Source organism: Dysidea avara, chromosome 3 (genome assembly GCF_963678975.1).
Source record: "Dysidea avara chromosome 3, odDysAvar1.4, whole genome shotgun sequence".
NCBI classification, from domain to species: domain Eukaryota; kingdom Metazoa; phylum Porifera; class Demospongiae; order Dictyoceratida; family Dysideidae; genus Dysidea; species Dysidea avara.
The window spans coordinates 32,754,518-32,780,217 of NC_089274.1; the positions used below are offsets into that span (position 1 = coordinate 32,754,518).

Consider the following 25,700-nt stretch of genomic DNA (forward strand, 5'->3'; position numbering starts at 1 on the left):
TGGTTGTGTTTGAGATTGATGACAACTGCGGTCGTAGCCAATGCTCAAGGGTGTCGTGGTAGAGTCTTTCTTTATAGGATGGTGAGGAATCTTCCGGGATGTGGGATACTTCAACTTGTTCAATAAAGCCACGGTTGATCAGCTATTATGTCCCCATACAGTGTCATTAGGTCTGGAGTGTGGCTAAGCTTGTGAGCTAGGGATCGAGCTCGACCTTCGCGTACATTGCTGTTAGAAGGTATTGTCCTTTCACGGGAACTTAACAACAAAGGAACCACCTGGTGTGTGACTGATAGAGGACTTGAGATACGAAGTGAAAAGTGAATTGACTGGTATTGGCTTTGGTGATGGCAATGTACCTGCTGATTCAACATCCCAGAATTGTGAAATCCTGAAACTGTCTTCAATGGCTGTATGAAACACTTGAAGATCTCTGGTATTCTCAGATGATGGTATAGGGCCAGAGAGTAGATAACCTAGCTTCGACCGGACTGCAGTTGAGTGTACTAAGACTTGGGGCCCCTCCAAATGATTTTTATTGCTGTTGTGACACTTCCTTTTGAGCGGATGTTCAATTGGTCAGCTAGCTCTTGAGAAATAAATGACTGTTGTGCACCCTCATCAAATAATATGTTAGCGCTGCATTGACTATGACCAGCCTGCACATCTGCAATAGCTGTCTTCAGTAAGCATTTGGTGGCACTTGGTGACATCAGACTATGTGTGGAGGTGTTGTCTAGAGGTGTGACAGGAGTTATGAGGGAAGCTATTGTGTCTGTCCCAGTAGCAGTAGTATTGGCTGATTCTGGAGGTTTGTCTGATGGTGATTCTTGTTTTAAGTGTGGTCTTGGTATCACAAAGGGTGGTATGGTGTTTCCGTTTACAGGACTTGCACCGATATTTGGATTGGCACTGTGATATCTTATGATGGCCTAGGCAATTGAAACAAAGATTCTCTTTCCTGACCACCTCAATCCATTTCTGTGTATCCGTTACTACATCACATCTTGTTGTCAAGTGGCAAGGTGATTTGCAAAATGTGCAAGGCTTCGAGAACTGTGCTACTTGTATGACTGTCGTTGGTCTACATTAGTTAGAAATGCACCAGTTGTGGTGTAAAGGTACTGGAGTAGTCTGCTCCCATTTTACAATTCTTGAACTCTGTAGTTCAGTCAATGTCCACGTCTCTGTTCCATGAGATCTGGCAAGGTTCCTGCGTACTTCAGCTGGTAGTTTCCTTAGAATGATGGGAACAAGCATGGATCCATACATTTCTTGTGGGGTTCCCAGGGACTGCAGACTTCGGATATGACTCTGGACAGAATCATAAAACAGCTGGAGTGATGATAAGTTGTTGCTTAACTCCACCAGTGCCTGCATGTGTGCATCAGTAAGCTTGTGATTTCACTGTACCTTTCTTTGAGAAGTGCTACTGAACGGTTGTAATTCTCAATAGTTAGGGGAAGTCCAGCAATGACTCTAAGTGCTGCTCTTTGCAACTGTGCTTGTAGGTAATTCAATTTCTGGACACCAGTAATCGAAGGCACTACAAAAAAGAATTGATTTCCTTACCTTTAAGAGACTATGGAAAGGTATGGAAATGTCAGATTTCCACAATATTACCTAACCTTTCCTTTTGTCAGGAACAATCATATTTCCTCAACTTTCCTGAAAAGATTCAGCCGTCTTTTGTATCTTTCCTTACCACTTAAAGGCTAGGAAAGGTAATTTTTCCCAACAGTAAATGTAAGGAAATGTCACATTTTTTTACCCCCGTCCCACCCCTATATTCTGTATAAATTGGTTTAAATGCAAAATCAACAAAACGTCATCCATCCATATACAAAGTACACCAGTCAAAGTACAAAAATGTCTGTCATTGGTGTTCATCAATAAAGTTGTTGATCTTGACAAATGGCAGACTCCTTGCCCTAACGTTTTCTGTGCACTGTAAATGGAAAGAAATAGATGTAATGCCAAAACATCATACAGTACGATTAAATACCTGTTAGTATTGTATCTTTCTCCAAACAACGTTCCACCTCTTAAAGTCGTATCCTTCTAATAGTCATACCTAACAAAAATATTATAATCTTTATTACTGTACTATAAAATTATCCTTCAAGAAACTTACTAGGAAATAATCAATCTAGATGCCACAACAGCTTGTCCTGGGCAGCAATCAATACCTGAACAATAATTTATTACATGCTGAATGGTCTGATGCAGAGAATGCTATTGAAAAGAAGATACGCATGTGAACTACTGCCGGTAATAGAAAAAACACATCATAATACAACAGTACACAACATTTATAGCTATATGAAGTGATGAACTAGGAATCCTCCTTGTACTTTGATATTCTATTGTTGTAGCAATAAGGGTTCACCTAACTACCATAGTCAACCTAGTAAATGCAACTGTCTCATGAAAACCTACCTAATTCGTACAATTCCTGAAGTTCTTTTGATTTTCTCAGCATTGAAAATTTTAATAAAACATATAAAGTGAGTATGAATATATAAGCATAGAACTGCATACAGTAGTACTACACAAAAGCAACCTAAAATACCTGCCTTTTTAACATTGGACTACAGTAGTGTACATTTTTGTGTAGGCTAATGGCAATAAGGATAATTTTATCTGATGTTTAGTAAAAAATGATATGTATGCAACTAGCTCAGTTTCTGAAACCACCTTACGAATTTTTTTTTGGTGGATAATATAGATAGCTGCTATTTTCACGTCACTGTATCCACAAGCAATCAAGCCGAATGTCACAGTATGGTGAATGCTACACAAACCATTAGCATCAGAAATGTCAAACAATTATGCTGCATCCTAAACTTCTAAAGGTCAAGCAAAATAAAATCACTATATTTCTATAAACACTCTGGTTGGTGGTAAGCACCTCATACAATCTGTACCTTCTGTGTTTACACTTGAGCCATGGGTATGTGTTATTACAGATTTTTTGGATCAAGAATTGGATTACCGGATAGATACACAATACTTAGAGGAGACACTCACATTCCACACTAACAACCAATACAGGTTTTTGGATCAAGAATTGGATTAGAGGATACAGATACACAAATTTAAAGTGCCACATCATTTACACTTAGAGGAGACACACTTATTGACATACATTCCACACTAACAACCAATAATCACATTAATAAAAAACCACTAACCTGAAACTTTAAAAGTTCTCATGTGGTTAGCCCATTCTTTGTCTTGTATATATCTCCCCGAGATATCTCCATCCCTAAAAAAATCAATGCAAAGGAGTACGTGCAATATCTGATACATAAAACTTACCTCCAGCATTACCCTCAATGTCATTTGCTCAGTAAAACTGCAGTTGGCTAACTCTCATCTCACGATCTGTGTTGCTAGCTACACTAAAGCAAACTATAACAAACAAACACTGGCAAATTAATACTTGCCTCTATTGTACTTGGGTGTCAAAAGGCGGCACAGCGGTACTGAAAGTCGGGAAACAGAGTCGGTACAAGGTAATGGCACCACAGTAGTCTGAAGGCAATGGCAGAATTTCGGGTCGGCAAGCCGCAATCTTTCTTCTCCATCCGTGCACGCCACCATCACGCCACTTCATCGTTCAGCCTGAGCGTTAACTGCTCTACCTGTATCATACATCACCCGACACCATCAGCAGCTTCGTTACAACTTCCGTAAACTATAATAAACTAACATTTCCAAGAAACATTAGCACAATGATGCGCTGCTGCAAGTTTTTGAGGTGAGGCTAAGTTACTCTGCGATGGCGATAACGACTTCAACTAGATTACCTCGTGATAATAGCCGAATAGGTAGACTAGATCTAACTCAGAGTGGCCCTGCAGAGCGCCCTGTACCAGTAATCCTTGGCATGGCTGCTTGTCGCGATCATCTAGCAGTCTAGCTAGCTCGCGCGTTGTAGTCTCATTCAGTAGTATCCATCAGTAATGAAATTCTTAGCTAAATAACTTCCATTGCATACATTTTAAAAACTTAACAACTTTACATATGTTTACTGTACAATGTAAATATATGGAAAGTTAGAGGGCTTTGAAAGATCGTCTTTCCATGAGTTTCCTGAAACAAGGAAATATACGTAAATCCGATCCGATCCATTTTTGTAGTGAGGGTTACGATGCACTGCAGCATCAAAGCAGTCCCAAAAGTACTGCCATTCTAGTGTGTCCCTTGCAAATGTTGGAATGCTGAGCTTAGGAAGTCTTGTTATATCATGACTTACTGAGATTACTGCAAGTGACACAACATGGGTAACTGAATCACTTGGAGGGGGTTACTCAACATTTGTGTGCTCAGCACTTGTGGGGTCTGCAGTTGGAGGCTTGACTAACATTTGTGTTGTACCGGTGTCAGATCGAGTACTTATTGGATTGGGCTCACTAACAGTAGCAGAGAGTATATCAATGATATGCGTGACATGAGCAATGCTAGTTAAGATGGATTCTTTGATGTCTTCTACATCACTAACCTCCATTACTAGCTCTTCTTCCTCATTAGTATGTCTTTAATATTTCAGAGTCCAAAGCAAAGATGAGTTCATCTTTCCTTTGAAGTTGATCATGAAGGTCACTTATTTCAGTAACGGAGGGCAAATCAGATTCTGATAGTTTGTCATGATGATGCTCAATCAGGTCGGCAGCCTTCTAAAGGAGTTTCTTCAGATGTATCTGAAAGCCCTTGCATGAGTTTGCAAGTTTCTTGAATTCTTCCATCTCCTACGTGTGATAACGAAACAAACAATAATTCTATAACACAGGATATTGATTGCCTTTTGTGGTACCATTAAGAGTAATGCCATGGTCCATGACTTCTAAGTGATTGGTTAGAAAAAATCAGGAGACAAGCGAATATCTTGGTCACAGCACCAGAAAATGTAGGGATGGAGGAAGGAGGCTGCGATGAGAGCCAGGATCACCAAACAGTGGAGCAATACAATCACACCAGATATAACAATATAATGCGCACTACTCAAAGTCTCACATGAACTACAACAATATTAGCCTAAGCATGTGATGTGTGTGCATATTTAAGTATTCAGCATTCTACTTCATGACAGGTTGTACAATTATAGCCTTGTTCATCTGGCACTGTTCAGTCTTTCCTTTGATGCAATGCTGTAAAGTTTGCTAATGAAGAGTTATGTTACAAAAGTTAACTAACAAGTATAATAAGCTAGTATAGACAATGGCAACATAATCCAAATTAAATAAGAAATCATAATTTAGGGGTAAAGTGCTGGAAGGGATTTTACACTTATGTAGGAAACATGGTTCCTACACGTGTAGAGCTTTATTGAGAATTTTTGTAGTAAATATTCTCACACTGTTGAATTTTGTAAGAGAGATTCCTACACATGGCACAAAGTGTAAGACATCTTCTTGCAGTGTAGAAATAATTCCTACAAGTGTAGAAATTATTCCCCTTGGGCAAATTATAGTTTGAGTAATTAATATTTTTGTTCATATGTTTATTGCTACAGGATTTTTAACATCAGCAAGTGGTCCACATCGTGTCTGTAAAAATAACAATGCAAAGTTTCACTGCATTGTCACACTTGTACTTGATAATGGCTCAGCTATTTTGCAGGATGCAGTTTGGAAAAAAAATGGAATAAAATTATTTCCAGGGACACCTGGTCATTCCTTTATAAGAAGTTCTAAATCTCCAAGGCGAATAATAGGGGTGGAGGTTATAAAAGTACAATTAAGTGATAATGGAACTGTGTACACTTGTACAGCTGAACAGTCTCCTACTGATTTCACTTCTAATGCAACATTGAATGTTACAGGTATTAACTATTAAGAGGATTGTGTCTAATGACATTAACACCAATTAATTACATTGGAGACCATTGCACTTCTAATATACTGCTCCTATGATTTACAAAATTATTGTACATGTGTGTAACTACGCCTACCAATCCGATTGTGACAATTATGAATGGATTACACAAGTAGTTTTGCAACAGTTTTCACAATGGCAATAGCATGGCAAGCACCGATCAAGAACACTCATTTAAAGAATGTAACTAAGTTCATGCAATATAAACTTATAAAACATCTGTGTAAATGTTTCTCTTGACAGTAATTAGTGCTATATTTTGTTGCTATTCAGGTTCTGGTTGTAAAAAAAGTGATGAACTTCAGACTGCTGCAACAATCATTGGAATAGTAACTTTTGTTGCATTTGCTGCAATATTTATTGTTGTTGCATTCATTCTGTTGTTTAAGGTAAGCAATATCCAGTTTATATTAGACCTGTAACTATTAAGTCTATCTATCCATTAAAGATAAAGGAGAAATTGTAGGGTCCATGCCACCAATATGTCTCTTCAGAAAGTAAATAAATCATATGTCGCATACCAAAAGATACTTCTGATCAAGATTATATCAAGAGTTCATAATATTGATATGGGGGAGAGTGTCTAACTTCATTGCACACATCAAACAAGTAATGCCCTTGGCCTGTTATCAGAATGAAGGCCTGCCCTCATCAACACCAATCAACATTTTTCTATCACCAGTAGAGGTGTTAATTTGATCAAAAGGGAACTCTACACTCTCCAAACCATACTGACAGTTAGACACTCCCCATTAATATTAATTATACTATATATGAATTACTGAACTGGTAAAAATGCATTAACTAGCTTAAAATTATGGTGAATGATTAATATCAGGACACACAATAGTGTGTCGTGCAGCCAAGTACAGCTAGTGTAGAAGCGTGACAGACAAGTGTGTATTTCAAGAAAACACTATTTTCATGCATTTGTAGCTCAATAGTGCGCGAACAGAAATTAACCGGTTTTGCTGTGGAACTCCCTCAGGGTAGGGCACCTCCTATGCCAAATTTGAGTTGAATTTACCCAGCCATCACTGAGATATGCGCCTTCAAAGTTCATCTTATTTTCCTCATATTTTTCTTCGTCTTCTGCTGTTATTTTCTTCTTTTTGCTCCACTTGCTATAACTTGCACATGCTTTAGTTGATTGACTTCAAATTTGGAGGGCAATAAGAGAATAATGCAGTACATTTACAGCCAAATTGTCATAGGGATCGAATTAAGAACAACGAAATTATGAGCAATTTTGAAAATTGCAAAAGCGATTAAATTTTGTTGTCACATCTACAGGGTAATCTGCTTGACAAAATAACTTGAAAATCGGTCTTTACATGAAGTTACTATCGTAGTGTAAGCCTTTTATGGTTTGAAACCACTGAGACTATTAGGCATGTTAGGTAAGGAAAAGCGTGTTCGAAATACTCTAATAGAACAGTCACAGAATGTAAAAAAAGGTGCACAAAAAATGTTGGAAAAAATTGTCCAGGTTTTGAACCAGGGACCTCCACACCTATATACCCAAGCCCTTACTACTACTGTCAGTTGCTCACTTCATTTAATTTCTACCATATAAATGAAAGTTCTGGTTTAGTACACTAGAATGATAACTCGTAGTTCTATCAGTGGAAATTCTAGAACATTCTGTATACATTGTATTGAAGTGCTCAGAAAAAATGTGTGCTCTACTAGAGTACTACAAAAGTTATGAAAATTTTTTATCAAGTGTGTCATGCGTCCAAGTACAGCTGGTGCGGGCAAGCAACATATACTCGTTTATAGATCAATAGCGCTTGAGGGAATTAATCATTTCTGCTGTGGAAACTTAGGGCATTTCCCATGATTTGCAGCTATCTTCGTGCCTTCGTAAATACATATAAGCTAGCCATGCAGTCTTCGACAATTAGTTACTGTAGTAAAGGGGAAAAAGTTCAAAGGTGAGTAAAAAGGAAGTGCCAAGGCCAACCATATAGGCTGGCTTTGGAACTTGCAATTACAAAAAGAAGTGATATCCACACAAAAACAGCCAAGCTGTGAAAAAAGATGTGGCCTTAAAAAGCCTGGGTAAAAAAGTTGTGAAACAAGTCAAAAGTAGCGGCCAAGAAATGGCTGCAATGATGTTAATGCTAATTAATTTTAACAATGCAGTGTTAAAAGTTATTAGCATTAGCATCATTGCAGCCATTTCTGCAGTGTTAAAATTAATTAGCATTAACATCATTGCAGCCATTTCTTGGCCGCCACTTTTGATATCACAACTTTTTACCTAGGCTTTTTAAGGCCACACCTTTTTTTCACAGCTTGGTTATTTTTGTGTGAATGGATTATTACAAAATTGGGAATCAGTGTGATGTCTCTTTAAAGTACTAATCTTATGTGAAAAAACTGAAATACTCAAATTGAATAAACAATTCCCTGGCAAATCTACTTTGTAATACTAAAAGTCATACAAAGTTCCTGGATACCTAACCCTGTAGTAAGGGTTTCTGAAAGATGGCTGACTACATAATTTGACACACTTGACAATCAATAATTATTTTACTTTCCAGCAAAAGCAGCTTTCCTGCCTAATTAATACAACTACATTCATTGCCCTAAAGCCCCACCGAAGACCGCGATCACAAAGCAGAAAAAAATGCTAAGCATTTGGTCTGCTGACTGATTAACTGCCGTACAGCATTCAGGCAAGTGCAACTCAATAACGGCTAGAGTAAGGGCTTGATTTTTTTCTGTGATAGAGTTCACTTCAGCCCAATAGGTATCTTTTAGCATACTGCAGTACATACAATGCACACATCGTGAACTTCAAACTGAACATAGCTGTAAACAAAGTGTGTCTGCTGCCATTCTTTCTTTTGATGCTGATGAAGTGGTCTATAGATTGGCAAAAGTCATTTGTCTCCAAATTACGAATAAAATTAATCACATATTATCTGCTTACTACTTATGCACCTATCAATGTATTGCCCCACCACCCCCCCCCCCCCCCCCCCCCTCGGGTGTAAGTAGGGCTTTACAGGGGGAATTGACATGAAACTGTTGCCCCACTATGGGGCATTTGACGATCGTTCAGTAAGCACCCAAGTATTTTTTGTTGTAACTTCCTTCGCTTTGTCAAATCCAGAGTAAATCCCGCCTTGCAACTGGGGCCAACGGTGGGGATTTGACACAATAGGTTTGCCCTACTATGGGGCATTTGACATTTGGCTGTGTCAAATCCCCACTATAGCCTCATATATGCCCGAGGGGGGGGGGGGTAGTGGGGCAACACATTGATAGGTGCATTGCACTAGTATATTTAATTTGAAAATGAAGTAGGAATTCAAGCGATAAAAGTAGTGAAACAAGAGATGAACAATGGTATTACAGCATAACTCAGTGGGTGTCGAGATGAACTAGTAACATTTATTATTGTTAGTAGTAATTATAGAATACGTAATGTAAGTTATTTATAGATTGTAATCACGTGATTATGCCACGCTTATACATGTGATCAATAAGAGTTGTAGTGTGATATTTGTATCGTCTTCCTCCCGAGTAATCCTACACGTATCGAGCGAACCAGTGTTCTTATCGTGACATTCCCTCACATTTTTTGGTGCTGTGAGCAGTCCGCTACACATTCAACAGTTTGTTCATGGAGGAACTCAAGAAACTTTGCGCCTCTCGTCACGCACACCGATCACATCTTACGAAGACTCTCACAAGTGTCACAGAAGTACTAGAGAAGGGCAGTAGTGAGCCACTAACAGACCTTCAAGCGATCACTTTGACCACCACGTTGGAAGGTTTACAACGCAGGAAAGAAATTTTGATGAACCTCGATGGAAAAATAACAGTGCTGATTGAACAAGAAGAAGAATTAGAGACAGATATCTACGAGTGCGAAGAAATTCAAACCAATATCGTCAAAAAGATTGTTCAACTTCAGTTTCTACTTCACTCTCAAACAACTCGTCCTTCAAAACCAGTATCGCCTGCAGTTACAGATGTTTCGACGACCTCAATACTGCCAGTCACCCCTCAACCTACAAACACTAGTTCACAGTCTGCCACTGAACAAGGAGACTTAACTCACATAGAAGACACTTCACAACAGCCACCCACTGATTCAACAGCCACTACACCTCCACAGAACTCAGTCTCTGGATACAATGTGAGTCGTCTACCTAAGCTTAACATTCCAATGTTTACCGGAGACCCCCTAATGTGGCAACCATTTTGGGACAGTTTTGATGCGGCCATCAACTCAAACCCTGTATTAAGCAATGTACAGAAACTGAATTATCTCAGAGCTCAATTACAAGGGGACGCGGCCAGAGTGATATCAGGTTTTCCTCTCACCAATAACAATTATTTACAATCAGTTGAACTGCTTCGTAGTCGATTTGCTCAACCTCACAAGTTGGTCAATGCTCATATGCAGGCACTCATCGACCTACCAAGCCCTAGTAACTCTCTCACTAGCCTGCAACAGTTTCACGATTCTATTGAGAGCCACACCAGAAGCCTTACTGCACTTGGAAAGAACAGTGACTCCTACGGTGATTTACTTGTGCCCATCACTCTTGGGAAACTGCCTACTGAGATTAAGAGAAACCTAGCCAGAGAGCGGCAAAGTGAAGAATGGACACTTGGTGAGCTACAATGAGCACTACTTGTGAAAATTCGTATTCTAGAAACCACTACGTCTACTTCCCACAAGTATCCTACTGCTTCTTTCCTTGCTAACGCCCATAACACTAGTAACCCAGAGATCAAGAGAAAGTATCCGTGTGTTTATTGTTCTGGTTCTCACCCCCCATCCAATTGTGTAGCCATTACTGACCCTAAGAAACATTTGAAGATAGTCAAACAACAACGACTGTGCTTTAACTGCCTAGCTCATCACAAGGGCTCACAGTGCCAATCGAAGAACCGGTGCCGCAACTGCAAGCGTAAGCACCACACAAGTCTTTGCACAGCTGTTGATAGTGAGATAAGTTCCAAGCAACGACAATCACCACCAACTGTAGTACCACCTCCTACCACTGAGACTACCACACAGAATCCAGTTTTGCCAAGCACTGCAGTTACCACTATTTCCTCTACCTCACAAGAGACAATTCTTCACTCTAACAACAGAAACTTATGTTTACTCAAAACTGCTGTTGCCACTGTTTCCAGTTCTAATTGTCGTGCCGAAGCAAATGTTTATTTGATGAAGGCTCACAATGATCTTTCATGTCACAGTCTCTGGCGAACACTTTACAGTTACAGTTACAGCCACTCAAGAAAGAGATGATTTATCTATCAGCATTTGCGTCACAGACACCATCACCTCAACATTTGGAAGTAGCAAAAATCTATCTTGAAACTAAGACTGGCATCAAGCTACCATTATCTGTTCTGATCGTACCAACCATTGCTGCCCCTCTTCAGAACGCTGTTCAAATCGTAACTTACCCAGTTACCATACCTACAAGGGCTTACACTTGCCCACCCAGTTACCTCTGAGAATGAATTTGAGCTGTCATTATTTATTGGAGCAGATCTTTACTGGGATGTCATTGAGGATCACATCATCCGAGGAAATGGACCCACAGTCATGAAATCGAAATTAGGATATGTACTTTCAGGGCCACTCCCACAATCTGTTGACACAACCACAAGTGGTCTCCGCATTGCTGCTCTACAGACCAACTAATAAAACTTGCAAAGGTTCTGGGCTATTGAGGCATCTGGTACATCACCTTCCTGTATCACTGACAATGAACCCATACAGTCCTACATTGACTCTTGTATTTCGAGAAATGATGATGGATCAAATACTGCAAGATTTCCGTGGAAGGAAAATCATCCTCCCTTACCAAGTAACAGATCTATATGTGAGAAAAGAACATGCTCCTTCATCAACAAGTTGGTGCAAACTCCTAAACTGTTACATGTTTATGACAGCATCCTGAACGAACAAGAACAACGAGGTTTTATTGAACAAGTACCAACACCAACGTTCACCAAGAATTGTCACTACATACCACATCATGCAGTCAGAAAGGACTCAACTACAACGCCAATAAGAATCGTTTATGACTGCAGCTGTCTTGAATCCAAGGACTCACCAAGCTTAAATGACTGTTTAGAGGTTGGCCCACCATTTCTTACTGACATGTGTTCTGTTCTCCTTAGGTTCAGAGGTCACAGTTTTGGTATCTCAGCAGACATTGAGAAGGCCTTCCTTCACGTCCAGCTCCACCCCCATGACAGGGACTTCACAAGATTCCTATGGCTGTCAGATGTAACCAACCCCAACAGTGAGTTCAAGGTGTACCGTTTCAAAGTAGTATTGCTTGGTGCAACTAGTTCACCATTTATGTTACATGCTGTACTGTTTCACCACCTACAACAGTCACACACTCTAACAGCAGCTAACATGCTAAGAAATCTGTATGTTGATAACATAATCACAGGATGTACTACACCACAGCAAGCTACTCAGTTTTATCGTGAATCTAGATCCATCATGTCTGAGGCAAGATTTAATCTTCGAGCTTAGGCATCCAATTGTACCCAACTCAACACTCTAGCACAACAGGAGAACGTGGCTGATAGCACTACTTTAGTCAATGTACTTGGCTTGCAGTGGGACACCGTTACTGATAAACTTCACTTTATCCCAAAGATGATCCTTCCTCAGAACCACACTACCATTGTAATCACAAAGCGTCAGGTACTCCAGCAATCATCAAGAGTGTTTGATCCCTTAGGTTACTTGGCTCCAGTCACAGTCCAGGCTAAACTGTTCCTTAAGAAACTCTGGCAACACAAGATCAGTTGGGATGACACCACAAGAACTGTATCATGCCAAGATGAAATGGGTAAAGAGCTGTCAACTTCAAGTGTACAGAAAAGAGATATCCAGTCTCATGTCCACCTCCCAAAGAAGCAAACAATTGACATTGCTGCGACAGTTACGTCTTTTCCTTGATGATGATGGTTTTATCCGATGTGGAGGGAGGATTCATAATGCACCGCTGAGTCAACTTACCAAGTTTCTGTACCTATTACCACCTAAACACCATCTTACCGCCCTCATCGTACTCAATACTCACATCAAACTGTACCACACTGGTGTCAATAGCACAGTTACTGCTATAAGACAAGAGTATTGGATTCCCACAGCAAGACAATATGTTAAGAGCTTACTGCGCTGCTGTACCATATGTAAGAGACATCAGGGAAAGCCATACATGGCACCAGATCCAGCACCTCTTCCACAATCTAGAACACAAGATTTACCCCCATTTACAGTATCTGGAGTAGACTTTGCTGGGGCACTCTATGTCCAACAAGGCAGAGATGAGGTGAAAGTTTATATCTGCTTATTTACGTGTGCCACAACCAGAGCTATACACCTGGAAGTAGTCACCGATCTGTCAACTGAAACATTTTTACTTGCTTTTCGCAGATTTACCAGTCGCAAGGGTTTACCTCAAATTGTTATTTCCGACAATGCATCCACTTATCTGTCGGCTGCAGAGGAATTAACTGAGCTGTTCAATTCAGTAGATCTAGCAAACACTCTGAGTAAACAAGGAATAACCTGGAAGTTCATACCAAAGAGGGCCCCCTGGTATGGGGGGTTCTGGGAGAGGTTGATCGGGCTAACGAAGAGCTGTCTTAAGAAAGTCTTGGGTAGAGCACACATTAATCTCCTAACCCTACAAACTCTAGTGGTAGAAATTGAAGCCATTCTAAATGACCGACCGCTCACCTATGTCTCAAGTGATGCCCAGGACCCAGATCCATTAACACCAGCTGATTTACTTTATGGAAGACATATCACCTCTCTACCCTACAGACATGTTGAGGAAGATGAGCTGACAGATCCTACTATTGGAGATGAAGCACAGATCCAGAAGAGAGCTAAGAAACAGTCACTGATCATAGAACATTTTCGTTCCAGATGGAAGCACGAATATCTGACATCGTTAAGAGAATCCCATAAGACTTCTGGCAACAACCAACAGAAGGTCAAGACAGGTGACATTGTGCTAATACATGATGATAAACCCCGTGTGGACTGGAGATTAGCTGTCATTGAAGAGTTAATACCTGGTGGTGATGGACTGATTCGTGCAGCAAACTTACGCACCTCAACCGGTAAAACAAACAGACCGATCACTAAGTTATACCCACTAGAAGTCAACACTAATGTGGATTCTACTGTACCTGAAATTACCAATGCAGAATCTGATGATCCTACTTCTAGCAACAAGAGATGTACTACCGACTCCTCCACTTTACCTGATAGTCGTCCTCAGAGAGTTGCAGCCAGAAGGGAAGAATGTGAATTTCAGAGTGGAACAAAATTCTACGTGCCCCCCCCGGAGGATGTCGAGATGAACTAGTAACATTTATTATTATTAATAGTAATTATAGAATACGTAATGTAAGTTATTTATAGATTGTAATCACGTGATTATGCCACGCTTGTATGTGTGATCAATAAGAGTTGTAGTGTGATATTTGTATCGTCTTCCTCCTGAGTAATCCTACGCATATCGAGCGAACCAGTGTTCTTATCGTGACATTCCCTCACAGTGGGAAATCCCTGCATATTATTACTTTTTGTTGCCTAAGTAGGGATTTTCCCACCGAGCTATGCTGTAATACCATCATTCATCTCTTGTTTCACTACTTATTATCATTTGGATCCCTACTTCATTTTTAAGTAACAATTTTAAAATATATACTAGCTTTCTTGTTATAGCAATAGCATACAGCTATACACATGTGACTGTTCTATTAGGGTTACTGCTGTATTAGAGTATCTCAAGTCAGCCTTTCACCTACCAGGGGTGTGTTACTATTTTATAGTTTCACTATGCTAGCATTATAAAATACAGCTAAACCAATAATAAAGGGGTGTGGTCATCGTGATTTAGTAAAATATATTGTTATGAGGTATGGTCTTTGCACTTGATCATTATTAATCAACCAAGATCGGTAATGGGCGTGATCTCAAACCTACCATGAAATTACAGGTATCTACTGGATGTCCAGTATCTCCTACAGTAGTGTAACTACCTTAAGTAATTTTGTGGCATCTAAATATGCTGCTCAAGAAAGTGTTGAGATAAAAGTGTTAAAATCATTCACAGATGGAAAACATCAGATATTATCACATGATCACTGCATGCTGTAGGTGAAGTACATCCTGGCCTGTCACATAGTCTCACAATTTGTACAACATCTTCAATAAATATGCACCAACCATGGTTGTGTGCTAGATCAAAGCATCTTATCTAAGGCCAAATAGTGTATATTTAAAAGACTATGCTTAAATGTTTCAAGACATTTCACTTAATGAGCCTGTTTGCCAATGTTGGTGTGCGGTTTGATGACTATACTTTCCCTATGATCCCTATCTACTTTCCATATTGCAGTAACCTCTCAAACTGTCACAATCACCATAGGGTAATAACTCACTCATAGAGTTTAATTTCAATTTTGTTACAATTTCTGTATAATTATGTGTTATAATGCAGTATGTTTATCATGAAATGTCCATGTACACATTATCCCAGTAAGTAAATCATTGCAGATTATTGCATGATAGTTATGTGATCATGAGAAATGTTTGTTTTGAAAGAAGACTACAGTGAAACCCCTCGAAAACGGTATCCTCAAATCCTTGATAATCAGAAGACGTATCCATTTGTACACATGCTGTATACTGAGTCTCCTGAAATCAGAACACTTCACCAACAATGATTTGAATAAGAGCCTATAATGCTGAGCATTGCTAAAAGTCTAGCCTGTTATGCTCAAAATTATAGGGATCAAACTAGTAGAGATGATAAAATAAAATTTGGGAGATTTTCACCTGAAGTGTCCCTACACTTTGGTCAATATGAATAGCTTAAAACAAGAACTAATAATGTAAGGCTAAGGGTAGGGATTAGATTTATGATTATGATTTAAGCTCTTTTTACTGTGAATTTTCTATACAATTGATGATATGGTTATGACATACAGGCTGTATATGCAACTGTTAGTTTCATTGCCATTGTTTTTATTATTGTTGATTACAGTTGGGTTTGTTGCCAAAATGTAAAGCTCGCAGAGGACGATATCATCGTCTTCATTCAGGAGATGCTGGTACACAAAGGTAAATTGGTAGTTTGTGGTATTGCTTTTGGAAAAGTCAAGTATAGAACAAAAATTCTCTGAATGTTTAGTTACAATGTTTGAAACTCACCAAGGCTACTAAAATGTGACAAGCCCTTGGATTTATTTGTTTCACCAACAGTCAATAGTTCCTAATTTACAAAGCTGAGTATTTGAGCTAGATCATCCTTTGGTTTCTAGAAGAAAGAAATGTAACCCATCATAAAGAATTCAATTATATACATAATTGTATAAATGTCACTTCTACCGTACTGTTTGATTATATTCACAGCTAACTGTGTGATATCTTGAGATATATACACTACCTTAACTGCCTTAACAGATATGCACCTTAATGCAGTGTGCCTTGCCCAGTATGTGTGTATGTACGTATGTATGTAATAGATATTAAACCACATACCCTGCCTGGTATATATGCACTTGCCCTGGGGCCTGTAGGCCTTAGGAAAATGCATAGTATGTAATTATTTATACCATGGGCACTTGTGCTTTCCCAGTATATATGCACTTTACCAGGCAAAGCATGAGTGCCTGTGGTATAACTAATATATGCCACATGGGTTAATCACCTACATGTATGGGAAACTGCTGGCATGCTTCACAAGCTTATTGATGTTGGGTTTGATATTGGACACTGAAAATAATGTAAGAATAATGACAAGGCATTGCAGCTGTGCTAAGAGTTCAGATGTACGTGTAATGACACAAGCATACAAAAAGTTTGATTGTGGGTTTATACAGTGAGCAAAGAGATGTAGGATATCTTGATAGTGATGGTTTAATGCTGTTATAAGTGCTGCCAGGTAGTCACTATAATATCCATGGATAAAATTGCAGTCATGCATGAATACCAATTCTTCACTAATGGCTCAATCTATTTAGCGTGTTATGTAACACTAAGACAGGTGCTAGAACTTATCAAAACAGAATTTATTAGAAATAGCCAAGCTGTAAAGTAAGCATGTGGTCATCATAGTGTCAAAACAATATTAAATCGAAGGGCAAGAACCAAGAAATGGCTGCAAAGATATTAACTCTCTAATCATCATAATCGCCATAATTATGGCAGATCGACCTAATAACTTACGCGCTGAGTACAATTTTGACTTCGCTACAGCTTGTTTGTGCACACTCACCATCTGCAGTAGCTATGTATAGTACATATATCACAGACTTACCTTTGTGTCCCATTTTTCTCCACTGCTCATTTTTAACACTGTGTAATGGATAGAACATACTGTAGTTGAAATTGAAGATAAATGGCTACATACTTTGTGTTTCAATAATTGATAGTTAGGGCACAAAATTACTTGTTCACTTGTAATTTCTGTAGTGGCTGAGTTGATTACAGAGGTGCTTCTCATGCAACAAGTACAAAAAAATTAGGAATTTTCAACTAGAGTAGGGACCATAGCACATCAATAAAAAGTACTGAAATAAGCTGGAGTAGTGCACGATATTTAATCACAGTAAAACAATAAAAAGTGCTACCATACAGCGTGTTATTTTCGAAACAGAAATTTTCGCACAAGAAGCTAAATCTGAATTTCGAAAGATTTTAATTTCGAAAGATCTTAATTTCGAAGAGTGCCATATTTCGAAGTCCGGATGGATTTCAAATAAACGGAAATTCGTGTCACAAACTATGAAGATGCGTGAATGTTTTCCGAAAATTGACTTACTGATGGAATAATCCCCATTCCTGTGCACTGGAGAGAAAACTGAGGGAATCTCGGGTGGAGTGAATTCACTGGCACGATCACGCTCGATCATAGCTAGCTATCCTACCATAGAGCAGACGGCATCAATTCCCATTCTGGATCACCTATTTTCTGGTTATTGGTACAGTAATGATACAGTTTACCCATTATCATCAGCAATACTGAGCTAAAACTCGAGGAATACACGAACGAATCGCCGAAAGTTGGACGATTGCTTTCACTTGTGGGAATTTATTTTACGAAAACAACCGGACATGGGAATTTATTTTTGAAGAGAAGGGCCTCTTCGAAATATCCGAAAATAAAACCTTTCGAAAATTACCAGCTATACGGTATATCTCTGCTGTGCATTTCCGCTAGCACGGTAGGGATATAATACTTCTTATTGTTTTACTGTGATCTAATATCGTGCACTATTCCAGCTTGTTTCAGTACTTTTTATTGATGTGCTATGGTCCCTACTCTAGTCAAAAATTCCTAATTTTTGTGTACTTGTTTGTTAGCTTATTTTGTAAAATAGAATTGTTATGACTGGTGAACCCATGCATACCGCATCAAAAGAACTAAATGGTGCTGCGCACCCCAGCTACCTATTATTATCTGAAAAGTGAAGTATCCATTACACTTCATTGTAAGCTATGTTCAACTGATTACACAGCATTACGAATCAAGAACTGTTAGAAAAGCACCTCTGCAATCAAAGTAGCCACAATGAAAAATACAGACGATTTCCGTTATGAAGGGAAGCCATCATGTGCTACCGCCACATCGACACTTTTCGCTGTCAGCAAAGATGAATGGGATACAAAGGAGGACACTGGTAAGTCCATGAAGAATGCATTGTACATACTGTGGTATGCGAAAAAGCACCTCTCTGGCCAAAATGACATCAAATAGTGAAAAAATCAAGCCCGTAGCCTTAGCCGTTATCAAAGTTTGCTTGTCTGAAGGCATCAGTCAGTCAGTTATTCTTCAGTCAGTAGAAAATTCATGTAATAATTTTTTTTAATTCCGTAGCAATTTGTTGAAAGCATTTAGGGTTGATCTAAAGACTTGTTTGAGCTTAGTTTTATGTAATCAATACTGCTTCATCATCATTAGGGGAAAAAGAGGCTGGTTTTTTGGGTGATGTTTTTTCATGGGCCATTCCCACACCTTTGTGTTCCCTACTATACAGCACCATCATGCTGTATGATAACTATATAGCAGGTTGAAGATGAAGCAGAATAGCCACTTCGTGTTTCAATAATTGATAGTTGGGGCACTTGTTCAGTCATACCATAAAGTCGGGTTGTTAAGCGCATGCACTTATAATTTTCGGAGGAAACTTTTGTAAAAATAATCTATCTGTTAGGTGCATACGCCTAAGTAATAATCACGGTGTGTTTAACACTGAATCACTAGAGTAGTTTGTGATCACCACACCAGTGTTTAAGGATATTTGACTCCATTTCTGGGTGAAATCCTTCGTGATGAACAAGAATATTGCAATCCAGAAGGCTGATTTGCTGTATACATAGCGAAGGGAGACCTCAAGGAAGATATAAGCACTTGAGGAGACATTAATTTTCCAGTATTTTCAGCTTTTCTTCCCGTGCATAGCTTTGTCGTGCGTAAGGGACTATGTGTGCTTATCAGCCATGGTTAGTCACAAGAAATATATATGCGCTTAACAAATAATATGCGCTTAATAGACACATGCGCTTAACAACCCAACTCTACAGTAATTTCTGTAGTGACTGCAGAGGTGCTTCTCGTTCTGTTCTTCACTTTTAATACATTAACTATATAGCAGGTTGAAGATGAAACAGAAGGCCACTTCGTGTTTCAGTAAGATTAGTTGCACAATTGATTTTTACAATGAATCTGGCACCTTTCTTTCCTTTGATAAAGTATGCAATGGTTCACCAGTCATACAAAAAAGTAAAAAAACTAGTGTAAAGAAAAATAACTTTATATAGGGATCATAGAAATAAAAAGTAATGAAACAAGGAAGGTCAAACTATAGCTACTAGACTTACTAGTGGACATTTAATCCCTACTTCATTCATGGCTATACAATGTGACTGAAGTAGGGTTTAGCTGCAGGTGTAGATGATCCCTATTCAAATTACAGTTGTTAGTGTAGCAATAGAGTTGTGGTAATAAAATGGATCTAACTTTTTTGTAACCTGAGGTCTCTCACGTCTGGTCTAGTTACTGATTTCTTTTTGTTACTTTCCATTTATCCATGTAACACAATGAAATTAGGTTAGGTAATCCTAAGGCTGCAGCACATGTTGCTGTCAGACCTTCAGTGCTGGTCACTGTAAAGTGCTAATAATAAATACTTTAGGTTACTGGATGAAGACTGAGTGTGGCCCCGACTAGACATTGGGTGACCTGCAGTTCGAATCCTGGGGTTGGAGGAATTTTTTCCTTACTTTGACCACTTTTCTGTTACATCTTATCAGTCAGTAAGTCAAGTCATTAGGTCTAAGTCCCTCAAATTAGGTTAGGTAATTCTAAGGCTGCAGCACATGTTGCTGTCAGACCTTCAGTGCTAGTCACTGTAAAGTGCTAATTATACAACCAAGTAATAAAGATAATGCGAAATGCGGTTAAAATTACATTATAACTAAATAAATAATACTGAATAATAATAAATTAATAATTAATGTTCTCGAAAACTACGAGGCCTAGAGACATGAACCAACCGGGGATAGATTCACCTGTGAATGAAGGCACAAACGCACCCTTTTGTGCTGATGACCTGACCATACATGTAATTCTATATAACGCCCAGTACCGCACCCTTGCTTATTTACAGATTGCGCGAAGGAGAAGATTAGCGATGTCCGTGGAGTGACATAAACAAGAAGATTACAAGTAAGTTTTTATGTTTGTAACATCTCAAGTCTCCATGCCAGCTGCCAGTGGATTCATTCACACAATTAAACAATGCAAGAAAACATTAAAACATATGCCACGCTCTTTACAATACAGTTACATATAAAATACAAGTAAACAACCTTGTCTTGTGCAGCTGGCATGGTGAACTTCCTTTGTATTGATGTCAGACAATTCAATACGTGCTTAATCTTTTTTGCCTTCACCTGGCTTAGCTACTAGGCTCTGGCTGGCTTGGCTGTCTTCCTTTATCTGGTTCATCAGGCTTGCATACTCCTACAGTATTGTGTAGCTATTTCCTGCAAGTTGTGTATGCATAATTATAGTGTGTCACCCATCACTAGCTGTACCATTGCTACACCACTGATGAACCTTATTTAGCTCTAGTTGATGTTGATATACTGTGCTGTATATTGGCTAATAATTTTTATCTGGTGATGTTGCCTATAATGTATTGCTGCATACAATACTGCAATACTCTCCTGTATGTTTTGTATACATATACTGTGTACACATCACTGTGCCATTACCACACCAATGATGTACTGGCACTTAGCTACTGGTGGCCTTTAGTTACGATGCCACTACTGTGTTATATCTGTCACTACTGTGACATATTCAGTTGATTTGGGGATCATGTCTTCACCACCTAATAGCCTCACCAGGGGCTGTCACGTTGGTGTATGTACTTGGTTGTATGTGACGCGGTCCTAGTAATAATAATAATAACAATCTTACCTCATTATATACTCAGAGATGATAATGATGATGTGGCAACCCAAGATTCACAAAATGATGCAGAGTTAGCCAAAAATTCTGAAACTGAGAGCACATGTAGCCAAAACTCAGAATCTGCAAGCCTCCAAGCAAGGTTAGCTGCAATACCCATAATACTATGGATGTATGAATTATATGAAATAAGTATGCTTAGTGGTATGTATTATTATATACTTGATTGTTTAGACAACATAAGTTAGTCTTGGTGCTTTGTATGCAAAAGTGTTCTTCACTTGCAAATATGGAAACATGAGGAGTGCTCTGAGGCATTGGAAGGTTGATTATTGGTCTTGTACCTTCCATAATCTTCCTCCTCTATTTTTGTACTACATGTACAGTGGAACCTGTGTTAACGGTCACCTGGATTAAGCAGTCACCTCTATAAAACAGCCATTGTCACGAGGTCCCAAACACTTACCAATACAAACGTATGCATTGTGGTCTGTGTTAAGCAGTCACCTGTCTAACGTGTATAATGGCCATAGCTTCAACTCTTATATGGTGGTCGCTGCCTTATAAAGAACAGTTGGTGGTTTGTTCGCCCATAAACTGCCACCATGATGACAATTGGCATTGTTTAAATAAACTCACAATTATCACACTTCCTGCCTTTCAGTGAATATTATATAATCTGTTTGGCTTCATTGTTTAAAAGTATTCAGTGGCCAAGAGCCATATCTGAAATTACATCACAGACATAAAAATGGCCGCTGTAGTGTGGGGACGCTCGTAAAATTTGTATGTGTGACTATGGGGAGAAAATTTTTGAATGTCAATATCTCAGCCAAGACAAAAGATATCGAGCTCTAACCAACAGGTATGGTGATAAATTAGCTGAAAAATAGGGAATCTAGCATTGTTTTGAAAATCAACTGAAAATCGCTTTTACGTACTTATTGTACCTGCTAGTTAGAATTCAATATCTTCCTTCTTGGCTGAGATATTGCTGTTCAAAATTTTCTTCCCATAGTCACCCATACAAATTTTACGAACATCCCCACACTACAGCAGCCACTTTTATGTCTGTGACGTAATTTCGGATAAGGCTCATTAGCAACATTCACAACAACACCAACAAGCTCACCTTGCCATTTTTCTTTACTGATCAGCAAAATGGAATATTACGGTTCTTAATGATAATTACAACAGTCATAGCCACTAAAATCCTGCTGACTGCCTTATGCAGGTTTTTCTCTATAACAGCCACCTGTATATAAAGGAGCGTTGGAGCTTGATTTGTTCCAGAACTGACAAAAAACACATTAAAATTCGTCGTGCCAAACTCTATGTTAAAGGCCAAATTTATAGTGAAGTCATTAATTCAACTTTCATACCTAAACCCAGAACTGAATCACTGAATTCTTCCAGCGACAATTCTACTATGGAAATTGGAGATGGATCCACATCCAACAATGATACACCTGCATTTTATGTCCAACCATTTACTAACAAATATCGGATGTACAAACCCTAAATGTCAAACAGTGTCAAGAATATAAACTCTTTTTCCTTCACTGTAAATTTATGACACTTGGCTAATGTTTTGTAATTATGATTAATATCTGTGCGTTACAATCTTTTGTAGACTTCTGCACAGTACCTATAATAATAAAGGCCAACACTTCCTGGTCCAATGGTGACCGTTATACACAGGTTCCACTGTATTTATTTCCGATCCATAACTCTTACCAGCTATGTGGTTTTTGTGCTTGGAAGTTCACATATCACATCAATCCCAGTATAGAAAGACTGCTATGAACCTGCACATGAAATGTGAAATATAAAATATTTTTCAGATGCTTTCACTGACACAAACTAAAACCAGTGAAGAGTGATTCCAAATACAAAAGTTTTAATAAATCAGTAACATCATTTTAACAACTAAGTCTTCCAAAGCAGGTTATTTTAGAACTCTTATAGAGTTGTTTGTTTGAGTATTGAAAACTCACACAAGTTTGAGTGAGTGAGTGCTTGATTCAAGCCAGCACTTGTGCTCAAAGGAAATGTTGAGTAGAGGAGAATGGTGCATTTGTATGGACTCACATGTAAGGGGGACATTATTGCATAATATCTGTACCTTACAATATAGTCGTAAATTTTTTTGTAATTTTTTAATGTTTTTGTGTTAGTGAGAGAATTGGTGAAACAGTTGGTAGCTCAACCACTTTTCAGCCACAACTTAATCGACTTCAGTTGATGTTTAGCTCACAGTTTTCAGAGATTCAAATATTTGCTATCTTTAATCTTACCAATCATGAAATTTATAAAGCCATTGAGTGCCTATCATCAGGTCCTACACTAGAAAAAATGATGAAATTAATTTTGGAAAAGTCTAAAAACCTTAAAACAAAGTTTGTTGATATCCGTGAGCACAATGCCTTTTCTAAGCTACTGTCATTTTACAAGTCATTCAGAGTGGATATTTCAAGTTGCCAAACAGTGATTCGACTGAATAAGCAGATGCCCACTGATGTGCGGAGTTTAAGACACCAAATATACACTAGAGTATTGGAGCAGTGTGCTGAAAATAAGCGTGACCACTACTTTGATGGCCCAAATGCACATTTACAACCACATTTCAGTGCAAAAACTGCATCTTCTAGAGTGTTTAAAGCTTTGGGTAGAATGGTAGGACATAGTATTGTACAGAATGGAATTGGATTTCCTTACTTCAGTTCACTCTGCTATTGGTATATTGCTGGAAATGAAAGCATAGCTGCAAAATTTATATCTGAGGTACATGTGGACATTGACTGCTGTGATGATGTCAAGAATGTAAGTTTCCTATGTATGTATATGTTAGTGAGTCATGCAGCCAAGAAAGTAAAACGTAAACTTCTCCAATAAATAAGCGCAAGCCACTACTCTGAGTTATTTACATGCAGCAACGATTTCAGAATCCTCACCACAACTCATGGTTGTATGCAGAGTTGGGGAAGTTACTTCATGAAAGTAATATCTAATCAAACACAGCCAAGCTGTAAAAAAAGTGCGGCCCCTAAAAGGCCATGGTGAAAAAGATGTGAAATCCAAGGTGGCGACCAAGAAATGGCTGTGATGGTAGGTTGACGGTAAAAATTTTAATAACAACAATTCATGTGAATTTGTTGCCGAAGCTTGGCTGTTTTTGATTAGATATAACTTCTTTTTGTATTTGTATACCCCAAAGCTGGCCACAGGCCAGCTTTGGGGCATTTTAAACCTATCTTTTTTCTTTACCACGGGAAGAACAAAAAGACAAAGCAGATTTTTAATACTTCAACTGTTTTTGATTTTATCAGTAATTATACAAATTATATACATATATTTGTTACACGTCTATTATTCCCTACTGGGTAACTTGTTCGCAACTGATCTCTCTACTAAGGGACTTGAAATGTAGCTGAACTCTCTACAGGGTGATTTTCTTGTAGCTGAACTCTACACGGGATTCTTCTAGAGGGTGAATTGTTTCTAGCTGATCTCTTTACAGGGTGATTTGTTTTGTAGCTAAACTCTCTACAGGGTGATTTGTTTCTGCTGATCTCTCTACAGTGTGATTTGTTTGTAGTTGAACTCTCTACAGGGTGATTTGCTTGTAGCTGAACTCTCTATAGGGTGATTTGTTTGTAGCTGAACTCTCCACAGGATGGTTTCTTTGTAACTGGTTTCTACAAGTGACTTCTCCTACTACAGGGTGACTTGTATCTATAGCTGAACTATTTACAGGATGATTTGTTTGTAGCTGAAATCTCTACAGGGTGATTTGTTTGTAGCTGAATTCTCTACAGAATGACTTGTTTCTAGCTGATCTCTCTATAGGGTAACTTGTTTCTAGCTGAACTCTCTACGGAGTGGGTTCTTTGTAGCTGAACTCTCTACAAGGTGACTTCTTCTAGCTGATCTCTCTATAGGGTGACCTGATCTCTCTGCAGTGTGACTTTTATCTTGCTGAACTCTCTGCAGGGTGATTTGCTTGTATCCAAACTATCTACAGGATGATTTTTTTTATACCTGAACTTTCAACAGGATGATTTGTTTGTAGCTGAACTCTCTACAGGGTGATCTGATCTCACTACAGGGAGTGATTTGTTTGTAACTGATATCTCTACAGGGGGTGATTTGTTTGTAACTGATATCTCTACAGGTAGATTAGTTTGTAAGTGAACTCTCTACAAGGTGATTTGTTTGTAGCTGAACTCTCTACAGGGTGATGTGTTTCTAGCTGATCTCTCTACAGGGTGATTTTTGTAGCTTAACTCTCTACACAGTGATTGTTTC

The 25,700-nt window shown here is 38.7% G+C and overlaps 1 protein-coding gene and 1 long non-coding RNA gene across 3 annotated transcripts in view; one reads left to right on the plus strand and one right to left on the minus strand.

The window, feature by feature from the left end:
- The window catches only part of LOC136250748 (uncharacterized), a 57,024-nt gene that overhangs the window by 10,740 nt on the left and 20,584 nt on the right, over positions 1-25,700 (plus strand). The window contains exons 3-7 of the mRNA XM_066043021.1: positions 5,519-5,827; positions 6,154-6,269; positions 15,957-16,033; positions 21,418-21,534; positions 23,570-24,215. Of these exons, the coding sequence (XP_065899093.1) occupies positions 5,519-5,827; positions 6,154-6,269; positions 15,957-16,033; positions 21,418-21,534; positions 23,570-24,215 (1,265 nt within the window). The remainder of the gene's footprint in view (positions 1-5,518; positions 5,828-6,153; positions 6,270-15,956; positions 16,034-21,417; positions 21,535-23,569; positions 24,216-25,700) is intronic.
- LOC136250749 (uncharacterized) lies at positions 1,801-4,101 on the minus strand. Of its 2 annotated transcripts, none has more exons than XR_010698705.1 (6): positions 3,450-4,101; positions 3,322-3,399; positions 3,195-3,268; positions 2,135-2,235; positions 2,006-2,074; positions 1,801-1,948 (listed from the first exon to the last, which is right to left on the minus strand). It is a non-coding gene; the product is annotated as an uncharacterized lncRNA (long non-coding RNA). The 2 variants fall into 2 exon arrangements; XR_010698704.1 differs by having other exon boundaries at positions 3,322-3,404.